Source organism: Arachis stenosperma, chromosome 7 (assembly GCF_014773155.1).
Source record: "Arachis stenosperma cultivar V10309 chromosome 7, arast.V10309.gnm1.PFL2, whole genome shotgun sequence".
In the NCBI taxonomy this organism is placed as follows: Eukaryota; Viridiplantae; Streptophyta; class Magnoliopsida; order Fabales; family Fabaceae; genus Arachis; species Arachis stenosperma.
This window is the reverse complement of record NC_080383.1, coordinates 64,611,912-64,625,770: the sequence shown is the minus strand read 5'-3', so window position 1 is coordinate 64,625,770 and position 13,859 is coordinate 64,611,912. Positions and strand designations below refer to the sequence as shown.

The following is a 13,859-nucleotide window of genomic DNA, read 5'->3' as shown; positions in this document are numbered from 1 at the left end:
TGTCTGTGGCATTTATGTATCCGGTGGTAATACTGGAAAACAAAGTGCTTAGGGCCACGGCCAAGACTCAAAAAGTAGCTGCTTTCAAGAATCAACATACTTAACTAGGAGAATCAATAACACTATCTGAAATTCTAAGTTCCTAGAGAAGCCAATCATTCAAAACTTCAAAGGAAAAAGTGAGATGCCAAAACTGTTCAGAAGCAAAAAGCTACAAGTCCCGCTCATCAAATTATAATTAATATTCATTGATATTCTGGAATTTATAGTATATTCTCTTCTTTTTATCCTATTTGATTTTCAGTTGCTTGGGGACAAGCAACAATTTAAGTTTGGTGTTGTGATGAGCGGATAATTTATACGCTTTTTGGCATTGTTTTTAAGTAGTTTTTAGTAAGTTCAAGCTACTTTTAGGGATGTTTTCATTAGTTTTTATGTTAAATTCACATTTCTGGACTTTACTATGAGTTTGTGTGTTTTTCTGTGATTTCAGGTAAATTCTGGCTGAAATTGAGGGACTTGAGCAAAACTCTGAAAAAGGCTGACAAAAGGACTGCTGATGCTGTTGGAATCTGACCTCCCTGCACTCAAAATGGATTTTCTGGAGCTACAGAACTCCAAATGGCGCGCTCTCAACGGCGTTGGAAAGTAGACATCCAGAGCTTTCCAGCAATATATAATAGTCCGTACTTTATTCGGAAATTGATGACGTAACTTGGCGTTGAACGCCAAGTACATGCTGCTGTCTAGAGTTAAACGCCAGAAAAACGTCATGATCCGGAGTTGAACGCCCAAAACACGTCATAACTTGGAGTTCAACTCCAAGAGAAGCCTCAGCTCGTGGATTGATCAAGCTCAGCCCAAACATACACCAAGTGGGCCCCGGAAGTGGATTTATGCATCAATTACTTACTCATGTAAACCCTAGGAGCTAGTTTATTATAAATAGAACATTTAACTAATGTATTTGACATCTTGGGACGCATAGTTCTCAGATCATGGGGGCTGGCCATTCGGCCATGCCTGAACCTTTCACTTATGTATTTTCAACGGTGGAGTTTCTGCACACCATAAATTAAGGGTGTGGAGCTCTGCTGTACCTCAAGTTTCAATACAATTACTATTACTTTCTATTCAATTCTCTTTTATTCTTATTCCAAGATATACGTTGCACTTCAACTTGATGAATGTGATGATCCGTGACACTCATCATCATTCTCACCTATGAACGCGCGTGATTGACAACCACTTCCGTTCTACCTTAGGCCGGGCGCATATCTCTTAGATTCCCCAACAGAATCTTCGTGGTATAAGCTAGAATTGATAGCGGCATTCATGAGAATCCGGAAAGTCTAAACCTTGTCTGTGGTATTCCGAGTAGGATTCCGGGATTGAATGACTGTGACGAGCTTCAAACTCCTGAAGGCTGGGCGTGATGACAAGCGCAAAAGAATCAAGGGATTCTATTCCAACCTGATTGAGAACCGACAGATGATTAGCCGTGCTGTGACAGAGCATAGGAACATTTTCACTGAGAGGATGGGATGTAGCCACTGACAACGGTGATGCCCTACATACAGCTTGCCATGGAGAGGAGTAAGAAGAATTGAGTTGAAGCAATGGGAAAGCAGGCGTTCTTGAGCCATACAGTATCTCCATTCGCTTGTCTGAAATTCCTACCAATGAGGCTGCATAAGTATCCCTTTTATTATTTCTTTTTATTATTTGATTTTCTAAATTCCATAATTTTATCTGCCTAACTGAGATTTACAAGGTGACCATAGCTTGCTTCATACCAACAATCTCTGTGGGATCGACCCTTACTCGCGTAAGGTTTATTACTTGGACGACCCAGTACACTTGCTGGTTAGTTGAACGAGATTGTGGAAAGAAAGTGCTGAGTTAGTTTTTGTGCACATACCAAAGACCCAATATTATTGATCACAATTTCGTCCACCATGCATGCATACATCAAATAATGGAAATATAGAATTAAGCAAGATAAAGATCACAATTTTAGAGAGAGAAACACACACCAAAAATAAAATATTGGTTGATAAAATACAACCAATTCAATAGGCTCAAAATCTCACTGGTTTTGTGTGTTCGAGCTTTAAACCATGTTCCAAAATAATATTTCTTTCATACAAGTTTTTCAAAAAGTTTTTAATTTAAATTAGTGAAATACTATAAAAAGTTTCTTGAAAAAGAAAATATTACTTCAACCAAGTGGTAAAATATGCACAAAATCAAGAGAATATGCGATCAGATATGCAAATGCAACAATGAAAAACAAAAATTGGTGTTGAGAAGGGACTAACTAACCCGTGGAGATCGGTATCGACCTCCCCACACTTAAAGATTGCACCGTCCTCGGTGCATGCTGAGATGTGCAGGTGGATGGGTGGTTGTAGTTTCTCAGCTAGTGCTCTTTTGTGTTCCTTTCCTTGCCGGTGGTTTGGGAGTAGCTTTCTCTCTTTACCCTTCTTTGGTGGCCATCCCACGGAGATCGGTATCGACCTCCCCACACTTAAAGATTGCATCGTCCTCGGTGCATGCTGAGATGTGCAGGTGGACGGGTTGTTTCAACTGATGCTTTACTCCAAAGATTGTGCAGATGGACTTGCCTGTCTCCCCATGTGAATGTCTTCCGGTTCTCTTCCGGGTGGCCATCCTGAAAGAAAAAGGGAAGAAGAGTAACCCAGAAATAAAGATAGGAAAATAAATACAGTATGTGTAGGTTAATGCCAAATAATAAGGGTCTCAATTACATGGTAGCTACAACATGTAAGTGAGAAAACAATAGAAGCTATGGCATGCCAGTGGTACAAAATGTACAACAATGGGAAAGAGAGAGGAGAAGGAGAGATAATATAAATTCATGTCAATGCAAAAGTAATACAGATATAAAAGATTGGCATTGATTTAAATAATGTTACTCAATCAGAATTAAACAAGTCACTAAGCACCAAGGAAATACCAGAAGAGATGTAACAATTGAATAAGAACATTTGAACACCAATGGTAAAATAATAAATTTAGAAAAATAAAAAATATGCAATGAATGAAAGTATTAAATAAAATAAAATAAAAGATCGGAAGAATGAGAAGGGAAAGAACGGAAGAAGAAGTAAGTAAGAAAGGAGGGAGGAAAAATTAGGATTGGGGAAGAAAAGATAAGATATTTGGCAAAATAGGATAAGCTGTGCGGCGCAAGCGACGCGATCGCGTGGGGCACGCGGTCGCGCGACTTGCGCTGATACTGATTGACGCGGTCGCGTCGGTCACGCGGTCGTGTGACACAATTCATGCTACTGGCGCGAGGGCAGCCTCGCGCTCGCACAACTCTCTGCTCAAATTATTATTAGTGCCAAATTTTAAGTGACGCGGTCGCATGGGGCATGCGATCGCGTGAGTGGGCTTTAGAAGAATGTGACGCGATCGCGTGGGTCACGCGGCCGCGTGGGTAGAATTGTGCGTTCAGCACCAATCCAGCACAACTCTAGCACAATAATTGGTTGTGCACCCTTTTACGTCAAAATCCAGGGCACGTGGTCGCGTGGGAGGCCATTATTCCCATGTGACGCGGTCACGTGGGACGATTTGTGCCATTGGCACGCCTCCAGCCACGCTCTCGCGTGACTCTCTGTTCGTTTTTATTTTTCTCCCCTCTCCTTGCGACACAGACGCGTCGCTGATGTGGTCGCGTCGCGTGGCATTTTTTTATTTTTTATTTTTTATTTTTTTATATGCATGAAAAATGCAGAATGCTATGCTAATATGAATGTTATGCAAAACTCCAGGTTCAATATAATAAGATAAAATAAGACTCGGAAACAAATAAAACTAGATAAAAATGAAAAAGAAACGATCATACCATGGTGGGTTATCTCCCACCTAGCACTTTTAGTTAAAGTCCTTAAGTTGGACATTTAGTGAGCTCCCTATTATGGTGGTTTATGCTTGTACTGATCCAGGAATCCCCACCAATGTTTGTACTTCCAGTAGCCTCCGGGGTCCCAAACTAAGCATGTAAAGCCCTTAAGAAGCTTCAAACAGATTTTTAGGCTCCCGAGGTGACAAATGTCAGAACAGATTCCAGGATCCCAAAACTTACTTTTACACCCGTTTTTGTCTCGATCTGCATTTTTTCAGCCGGGTGAAAGGTGATATGAATTCTCACTACAGCGACCAAACAGCTTCCTAGACCCATTCAGTTGAGCTTTACACCAACCTTTGCGTTTAAACTTAAAGCTTCCAACCATAATGAACCTTGCAGGACAATTCTTACCACAGGCTATCTTCCGCTTACTCTTAATGTCACAAAGAGCTCTAAGTTGACCATCCGTCTCTAGTAGCTCATATTCAAGTGGAATTAGAAAGCTAAGGGATATGAATTTTACCCACTTGAATGTTGTGAAGGATGATGGCAACTTAGGGGGAGGTATTTTTAATGAAATTACAAGCTCCACTCCCTTGTGCTCTTCTCTGATAATTACCACCTCTTTGCAAGTTTCTTCAATTTCAACCTCCTCCTCTTGGTAGCTTTCTTCCAATTCAATCTCCTCTTCATTGCTTACCAAGGGCATAGGAGGGTGTGCTTCTTCTTCTTGAATCTCCATCTCTTGATCAACCTCTTCAAAGTCTTTAGCTATGATATGCCTTGGAGGTTATACACCCTCCTCAACATCAATTGCAACCGTCTTGGAAGGAGGCTCTATGTCTTGACTTTCCCATGGAGGTTCAGCATCTCCTAAGTCTTCAACCACTTCTTTCTCTGCAACTATTATGGCTTCCTCTACTTGTTCCAATACAAAGCCATGTTCCTTGTTGTCCAGCGGAGTTTCTAATGTCTCCTTCATGCTACGTTCTTCATTAGATTGTCCACAAAAAGCCATGGGGGTTCCTTGAGTGTCCGAACGTCGGGAAGCTAATATATTTACTAACTCACCTAAGGCGGCTGCGAAATTTAGCACACTCATATTCATCCTTTCTTGCCTTTGAAGAATAACACGAAGTCTGTCATCCATTGGAGGTTGGGGTGGATATGAGGATTTACTGGTTGGGAGAGAGGGTTCATAATAGGAAGGTGGTTCATCTTGATAATGATATGGAGATGGTGAATATTGAGGTGGTGGTTCATGAGAGTAGTTGTGTTGGAAAGGTGGTGGTTCTGTGTATGGTTCATTTGGCTCATAAGGTGGTTGGTATGGTGGATGAGGGTTAGGGTCATATGGAGGTGAATGGTGGAAAGAGGCTTGTGAGTATGGTGGTCTAAAGTCATGTTGAGGAGGGGGTTCATAGGCATATGGTGGTGGTTGTTGATAATCAAAAGAGCGCTCACCATAGCCATCATCTTGATATGCATTATAGAATGGTTGTTGGTAGTCCATTGGAGGTGGTTGTTGCCATGAGGGTTGATCAAATCCTTGTGGCTCCTCCCATCTTTGATTATTCCAACCTTGATGCCTGTTCTCATTGTAATTTCCTTTTCCTGCAACATAATTATAACCAGACTCATAGCCAAAGGGGTGAGAGTTCATAGTAGTAAGAGAAAAGAAAAACAAAAATTAATAAAAAAAAATATTTTGAAAAAGATATAATTTTTGAAAAAGATTTGAATTTTGAGAAATAAGATAAGATAAGATAAAAATTTTAAAATAAAAATCTGAAATTTTTTTTTTGAAAAAATATTTTCAATAACCAATAATAAGGCACACGTTTGCAATTCCCCGGCAACGGCGCCATTTTGACGTTGGGATTTTTCCTAATAAAGAATTTTATAAAAATAATCGCGTTGTAGATAAAGATTCTAAACCAACAGAAATCCCTTCGTGCAAACGTTTTGGTTGTCACAAGTAACAAACCCCTAAATAAATTGATAACCGAAGTATTTAAATCTCGGGTCGTCTTCTCAAGGAATTGCAGGGAGGTATGTTCTTATTATTGACTATGAAAAAGGTAAAATTGGGGTTTTTGGAATTTGGGCAATGGGCACAGGTATATTTTCAAAGCAATAAAAATAAATAAATAACTGTAAAATAGACTCTTGGCAAGGTATAAAAATTGGAAGTCCTATCCTTATCAATTGTGATGAGAATTGGATTTTAATCCCACTTAGTTAACCTTTACTAAACAAAGGAAGGTCAAGTGGACTAATTAATTTGACACCTAAAGTCCTAGTCTTTCCTTTGGAAAGGCTAGAGTTATTGGGACTCAAATTAATTAGCAACTCCCAATTTCAACCACTGCTTTATTTGACAGCTCAAGAGTCACCAATTACTCAACCAAAGCCAAAAGGGTAATAGAAAAATCCAAATTATTTATATAAATAAAAGACACAAATCATAGATCTGAAAATACCTCAAATTTTATTTAAATAAGAAAATCAATCCAAATATGGAACATTGAAAATAAATAAATACCAAGAACATTGAACCTGGGATCGAGAGTCACTCCTAAAACTAAGAGAAGTCTTAAATCCGAATTTCTAAAAACTCTACCTAAATCCTAAGAGAGAGGAGAGAACCTCTCTCTCTAAAAACTACATCTAAAACATGAAAAGTGAATTATGATAGCATGATGAGTCTCTGCAAATTCCCTGACTTTAATCTGTGTTTCTGGGCCAAAAACTGGGTTGAAATGCAGCCCAGAATCTCTGCCAGTGACTTTTGTAATTATGCAGATCGCACACGCCATGCGATCGCGTCATTCGCGTTTTTTCCTGCCACGCGTTCGCGTCGTCCACACTTCCGCGTCACTTGTGCTTTTCCAATCCGCGCGGTCGCATGAGCCATGCGGCCGCGTCACTGCGGATTCCTTTCTTCCGCGCGGTCGCGTCGCTGATGCGTACGCGTCACTTCTCGCTGGTCATCTCCTCTACTTCTTGTGTTCCTTCTATTTTTGCAAGCTTCCTTCCCAATCTCTCACTCATTCATGCCCTATAAAGTCTGAAATACTTAACACACAGATCAAGGTATCGAATGGTAATAAGAGAGGATTAAGATTAGCTAAATTAAGGCCAAAGAAGTATGTTTTCAATCACGTAATAATTTTAGGAAGAAAATATAAATGCATGCTAATTATATGAATAAGTGGGTAAAGACCATGATAAAACTACACAATTAAGCACATTGTAAACCATAAAATAGTGGTTTATCAGTCATAGATTTCAGAGTAAAGGATAAATAGGTCCCTGACTTTTTTTCTGCGGACATTTTTGTCCCTAACCATTGAAAATTACTTTGAAGTCTCTGACATCTTTAAAAGTTGGACGGATCAGTCCCTTCGTTCAAATGCCTCCGTTAGACCCAACGGAAAAATATGACGTGGCTCCTGTAATGCTTGTCACGCGTACGCGTGGGTCACGTGTACGTGTCGCCATGAATTCAGTAAATCCTCGTTCCTTTACGAATTCTCCACCTTGCATGCTTTTTTTCCATTTTTTCAAGCCATTCTTACCTTCAAAACTTTAAATCAGTCAAACAAATATATCAAGGCATGGAATGGAAGAAAAGTAAGAATGATATAGGCTCCACATGATTAAAGAAAGTTACAATGATGAAATTGCTCTCAAAGTTAAAAGTCACTGTTAGTAACATTTTTCGTCGGCTTTTTTTCTTTTTCTTTTTTATTTTTTGCATCATCGTAGCCTTGCATTGTACATAAAAATGTTAATTTAGTATTTTTTTATGTGGTATTCTTATTCCAGTACTCTCAATAATCTTATTCTTAATATTATTTTGGAATCCAACGTTTATGATTATATTATTATCTATGATTAATTTTTATTTAATTTGTCTTTTCTAATGAGATAATAATTTATATTATAAAAAATTACACTAAAATATTGTACACGAAAATTACAATTATAAAAGAGAGTACTAAAAATAATAAAAATTAAATATTTATCTTGACAATTATGGAAATAAATATAAAAATTTTTTATGATATTTTTATATAGATATTTTTAGTACTCTTAGTACTCTTTTTTAGTACACATAATTTTACTATTATTATTTTATACAAAAAAATTAATAGGTAAAAAATGTATATAAACAAAAAAGTAAGAATTCTATAAAGAATAATAATATGCATGAGAGAGTACTAGAGAAAAAATATTATAAAAAAAAGTAACAAAATTAATCATAGGAACAATGAAGTATAAAATTGGGAGATAGAAAATAAATTTCAATCTAACATGAAAATGTAAACGCAAAAACTATCATTTTTAGTTTTGGCTAAACTTGGGTTGAAGAGCAGAATTACGTTTAGGCTCAGAGAAAGAAAAAATAGGCAAACTAAAAAGTGAAACTTAAAAAAAAACTAAACCTACGTTTGATGCTTCAAACGCTAAGCCAAACACACCCTTAATTGCTAAATTTAATTTGTTGGTGAAGTGGAGAATTCATGACGACACGTAGGCGTGAGTAGAAAATCTGTCTGGCGACCCGTACTGCGTGACCCACGCGTGCGCATGACAAGCATTACTGGAGCCACGTCAGATTTTTTTGTTGAGTCTGACGGAGGCATTTGGACGGAGGGACTGATCCGTCCAACTTAAAAATAATTGTCAATAGTCAAAGACAAAAATATCCAAAAAAAGATTAGAGACCTATTTATCCTTTATTCTAGATTTTATACCATTAGAAGATATAGGACACAATTTACCAAGTTATAGGAAAAAAAATAAGTTGAGAAAATATGTTTTCCACTAGTAATTTTTGCTAAAACTATAGTGAGACAATATTAAAGTTATTTTAAAATATTTTAAAACACAAACTTACCCCCACATTCACCACCCTTCCCCCTTCAAGTTTCAATTCAATAGTATGTGTCACATTGACGAACTACTTTGAAGAAGTAGGTATGTGAATCAGGTATGCAATGCCACTACGCAATGCGTGAAATGGAATACCACAACTGAGGTACTACCTTCTTATCAACTACTACTAAATGAGGCATCCGATAACCATGTTACTCGCTTACTCTACACTAAAAATCTTTGGCCTTAAAGTTAGTCATCCATGGGGGGACTAATTATTGGATGTTTTTTATTTTTATTTTTATTTTTATTTTGTTTTAATTTTAAAAATAAAATGACCCTCAGCCAAGGTTTCTCGTTCGACATTGTTATCAGCAGTATGTAAATTTTTAGTTTAGCCAACAGTACACCATATTTTGGTTGACATAGAATGATAGAGGTCATCATCTACCTCTAAGTCAAATACGTACTATATATTTTAAAATATTTATGTATCGACTTTTATTTATCTAAATACATTTTGTCATTTTAAAATAATAATTTTTTAAATATTTATATTAAGTGATGACTTTAGTGTAAATTTTAATATTTTTTGGTGTCTTTTTAATATGTTATTTATTTGTCAAATAGAAGGTGATACCATTATTAAGTAATTATACTTTAGAAATACACGTATTTAGAGATAGTAATAACAAGAGTTAATATTTTTGTTGAAATGTGAATGTATAATACAAGTATTAAATAATTTTATAAAAACATAATATATTTGATAATTCACTAAATTTAATTATCAATATAATATCGCAACCAAAAAATTAACCTAAGATAATTTTGTTAAATATTCAATAATATAAGTGCGTATGTATGACTTACACATGACGTCAAGGAATTTCCACCATATGTTAAATATATAACATATGTAAATTTAGATAATTTACGAAACACAAATCCGGAAAAAGATATTGCAAGCAGAAGCAAAGTCACGTTACACCACTGCTAAAAGGAGAATCACCACTAACCAAATAGGTGGCAGAGAAAGAGAATGTGAGAAACAAAGAGTGGAATAATAGCATCAATTAGATAAGTCGTACTATGAACTATAATTTGTGACCCATAAAATGAAACTTTAATTTGAGGTTGTAAGTCATGTATCTAGACGCACTATGTGTATAAATACATTTCATTCTCAAATAAATATTATTAACATGGCAGATTAAGGGTCGTGCGTAACCGTGGGTCCACGCGAGAAGAGGGGTTGGAAATTGGAAGTTATAAAAGGAGGCAGACATTGAAAGTATATGCAAAAAGCAGAGGCAACGATAGTCACTAGTGAGTAGTGAGTACACTCTGAGATGGCAGCAGCGAGTAGCAAGATTCTGGTGATCGGAGGCACCGGCTACATTGGGAAATTCGTGGTGGAAACCAGCGCCAAGACCGGCCACCCAACCTTCCTTCTTGTCAGGGAATCCACTCTTTCCAACCCAGAAAAGGCCCAAATTATCGACAAATTCAAGACCCTGGGGGTCAATCTTATTTCGGTACGTAAAAGTAAAACCCCTTTTCTTCTTATTCCTCTTCTTTAATTCTGCGACCTTATACTGTACGGCACACGCAGGGAGATCTGTATGATCACGAAAGTTTGGTGAAGGCCATCAAGCAGGTGGACGTCGTCATCTCTACCGTCGGACATGCCCAGTTAGCTGATCAAGACAAGATCATTTCTGCCATCAAGGAGGCAGGAAATGTCAAGGTATCACCTTTTTAAGATGTTTTCGGAAGAAATTTCCGTTTTTAATTTTGGAACTTGCTGTTGATGGTTGTTATCTTATGGTTCAGAGATTTCTTCCCTCGGAATTCGGGAATGATGTGGACCGAACTACCGCAGTTGATCCCGCAAAGAGTGCATTTGCTACCAAGTCCAAAATTCGTCGAACCGTTGAGGCTGAAGGAATTCCGTACACCTATGTGTCTTCCAACTTCTTTGCTGGTTACTTTCTACCCAATCTGTCACAGCCTGGAGCTACCTCTCCCCCAAGAGACAAAGTTGTTATCCTTGGGGATGGAAACGCCAAATGTGAGGATGCACTTAAATTCTTGAAGCACATGTATATAGATGTACAGTATCTCACACATTATTGACACATTATATATTAATGTTTGTAGCTGTTTGGAACAAGGAAGAGGACATCGCAGCTTACACCATCAAAGCGGTGGATGATCCAAGAACCTTGAATAAAATTCTCTATATCAGACCTCCAGCTAATACCTTGTCATTCAATGAATTAGTGTCTCTCTGGGAGAACAAGATTGGTAAGACTCTTGAGAAGGTCTATGTACCGGAAGAACAAGTCCTCAAGCAAATTCAAGGTTAGTGAGTAAAAGTACTCTTAGCTTTCATTTCAGGATGTATATGTGCTAAGTTATATGCACTAGTGACATAATAATCTTCTTCATTTTCTTTTCATTTCAGAGTCTGCCCCACCCTTGAACGTGGTCCTTTCTATTACCCATGCTGTGTATGTGAAGGGGGATCAAACTAACTTTGAAATTGAGGAATCTTTTGGAGTGGAGGCATCGCAGCTCTATCCCGATGTCAAATACACAACTGTGGATGAGTATCTTAATCAGTTTGTCTGATAGTTGGATGTTTATTTTAGGTGAATTATCTAAATAACATGTCATGTAATAGGGTGCTATGTTCACCTTTATTGAATCCTATTCTATTTTATGCTCTCTTTTGTTATTTTTATTTTAAAATTACATTTATACCCTTCATTGCATTTGAAGTCAAAGATTAAACTTGAAAAATAGATAGAAAAAAATAGATAGCAACCAAAAAGAGGCATGGTACTTCCTGTTACATGCAAGCAAAAACAATTATGATAGCACTACACTAAAATCTGCCAATATAAAAACATATCTATACTCTGCATTCTCCCAAAATTAGAAAAGGTGATTTCTTTCAAATTCAAAATGATTTTATGGGTTATTTATCCTTAATTAGGTGTTACCATCTTAATCATTAATCAACACAGACATTCAAAGGTTTATTAATTGATGAGTTTAAATAGTCAAATTTTTTAGTATTTCTATAACATAAACATATATGGTACTGTATGAATAAATAGTGTATATACATACTGTATAATTTAAAGGGGGTGGTTTGTAATTTTAATTTTTACAACTGTAAATTGATATAAAAAGAATTTTTCATCTGTTGTGTCTCACATTCAACCTGCGCATCTCTGGAAAAAGGAAAAAGCCAAACCTCTACAGACCCAACCCTCTTTTGTCAAATTTTAATTACCAAATTCGTCTTAAATATTTTATTTTATTAGACATATCAATTCTCAAGTAAAATATTAGTATAAAATTATATAATTTAATCTCTGTCATTATTAAAAGATATAATAATTCTTTAAAATATTTAAAATTTTCATCTCAATCTTTTTATATAAACGAATAATTTGATATGATGAAAATTAATTTGTCTAATAAAATAAATATTTAAAAGACTAATTTAGTGATTAAAATTTATTTAAAATTATAATATCATTTAAAATTTTTTTAAAAGTCATTCGAACTATTATTCTTTTTTATAAAATGCACAAATTTTTGTTTTGATAATTAACTATAAGAAAAGCAAAAATATTGTCGGTATATAAGAAGTTAGTCATTATATCTTAAAAATATTAAATAAACAAGTAATTATTTTTATATCTAAGCTTAACTATATCTTTTTTTATTTTTTGTGTGTATTTTTTTATGTGATTTTTATTATGTCAATAAGTTATTAAACTAATTTAATTCAATAAAATAATTTAGTCATGCAGCATCAATGTTGTAATACCCGGTCTAACCGAAATTAATTAAATAATGAGTTAAGTAGGAGCGAATATGGTTGGAAGATTTGGCAATTGGAATTTGATGATTTCAATCTGATATTTGGATTCAGTGAATTTTTCCGAGTCGGAAGACATAGTTTTTTGCGTAAAAGTGCGCAGTGAAATTTTGACAGGCAGTACCAGCTGAGACCTGTCTGGTACTGCAGCTGAGAAAGTTGATTATGAGTAAATAAGATTAAGAAATGAGGAATTATAATTAGGGAAGGTAGAAATATTTGAAGTGCGATTTAGAGCGCTAATGTTAAAGGTTTTGGTCCAAAATTGGGCCAACGGACAAAAATAAGTGAATTGGGCCTAAGTGGGCCCAAGACCCAATATATATAAACATTAGTTATGAGCATTTCAGCTCATTTTTACCCTAAAAGAGAGGTTGGGGCGCTGAATTAAGAAGAGAGAAGAGAAGAGAGAAAACCTAACTCTCTTTGATCTTCAAACCACCATAACCTGAGCTACGGAGCTCCGATTGACGAGCCATTTGCGGTCACGCGTCGCTCTTCTCATTCTCTACAATTCTATCTAAGTTTTGTGGTGAGTATTCCATTCATCTCTGCCCAGTTTTCGAAATTCCCCACTGTTATACGTTTTTGGGAAGTTAGTGTTGAAATCTTGTGATTTTGGGTGTTTAGGGATACTCCAACATGGATTCTAAGTGGGTTCTATCCCTACTTCATATGGGCTGAGGTAAGAAGTGCTCAAACACTTGTGATTTATCATCTTTATGAGCCCTAGGTTGATGTATGTATGTGATATTGGTTATGTTAGTGTATTTGATGATCTTGGTGCACAATTGGGAGATTGGTGTTGCTTGAGGAGCTTTGGTGAGGCTTGGGGCTAAGGTTGGTGGAGACTTATAAAGAAGAGACTCAATTGATTTGGCTACAAGAGGTACGGTTTAAGTTTCATTTAAGTACCGTGTGGTGTGATGAGAATTCCTAGGCTAGATGCCCCTAGGATTAAGTTTGGATTGTGTAAATGGTTGATGCTAATATGCATAGTTGGTATGTAATGTGAATTGATGATTGGGTTGAGAATTGTGTGGCCTTGTATGCTTGGTGTATTGAAAATTTGATGTATTGGGTAATGAGTATTAATTTGTGGTTTATGCATTTAAATTGTGAAATTGGGCCGGAGGCCGTAAATTTTGGGCCGGAGGCCGGAAAGAGGTAAGGGAGGTAAGTTGATGTGTGCAT

The 13,859-nt window shown here is 36.4% G+C and overlaps 1 protein-coding gene across 1 annotated transcript; it reads left to right on the top strand.

Annotated features, from left to right (window-relative positions):
* Positions 1-10,054: 10,054 nt before the first annotated feature.
* Positions 10,055-11,498, top strand: LOC130941279 (phenylcoumaran benzylic ether reductase Pyrc5-like). The gene is made up of 5 exons (XM_057869717.1): positions 10,055-10,302; positions 10,380-10,514; positions 10,601-10,838; positions 10,928-11,131; positions 11,235-11,498. Exons 1-5 carry the CDS (start codon positions 10,117-10,119, stop codon positions 11,399-11,401), a joined length of 930 nt encoding a protein of 309 aa, XP_057725700.1. The 5' UTR covers positions 10,055-10,116; the 3' UTR covers positions 11,402-11,498.
* Positions 11,499-13,859: the final 2,361 nt, after the last annotated feature.

Bases quoted from the DNA above. Each gene is read 5' to 3' on its own strand.
- LOC130941279 (XM_057869717.1), top strand. From the start codon at position 10,117: ATGGCAGCAGCGAGTAGCAAGATTCTGGTGATCGGAGGCACCGGCTAC. The intron at 10,303-10,379 runs GTACGTAAAAGT...CGGCACACGCAG, and splicing joins TGGGGGTCAATCTTATTTCG to GGAGATCTGTATGATCACGA. The intron at 10,515-10,600 runs GTATCACCTTTT...CTTATGGTTCAG, and splicing joins AGGAGGCAGGAAATGTCAAG to AGATTTCTTCCCTCGGAATT.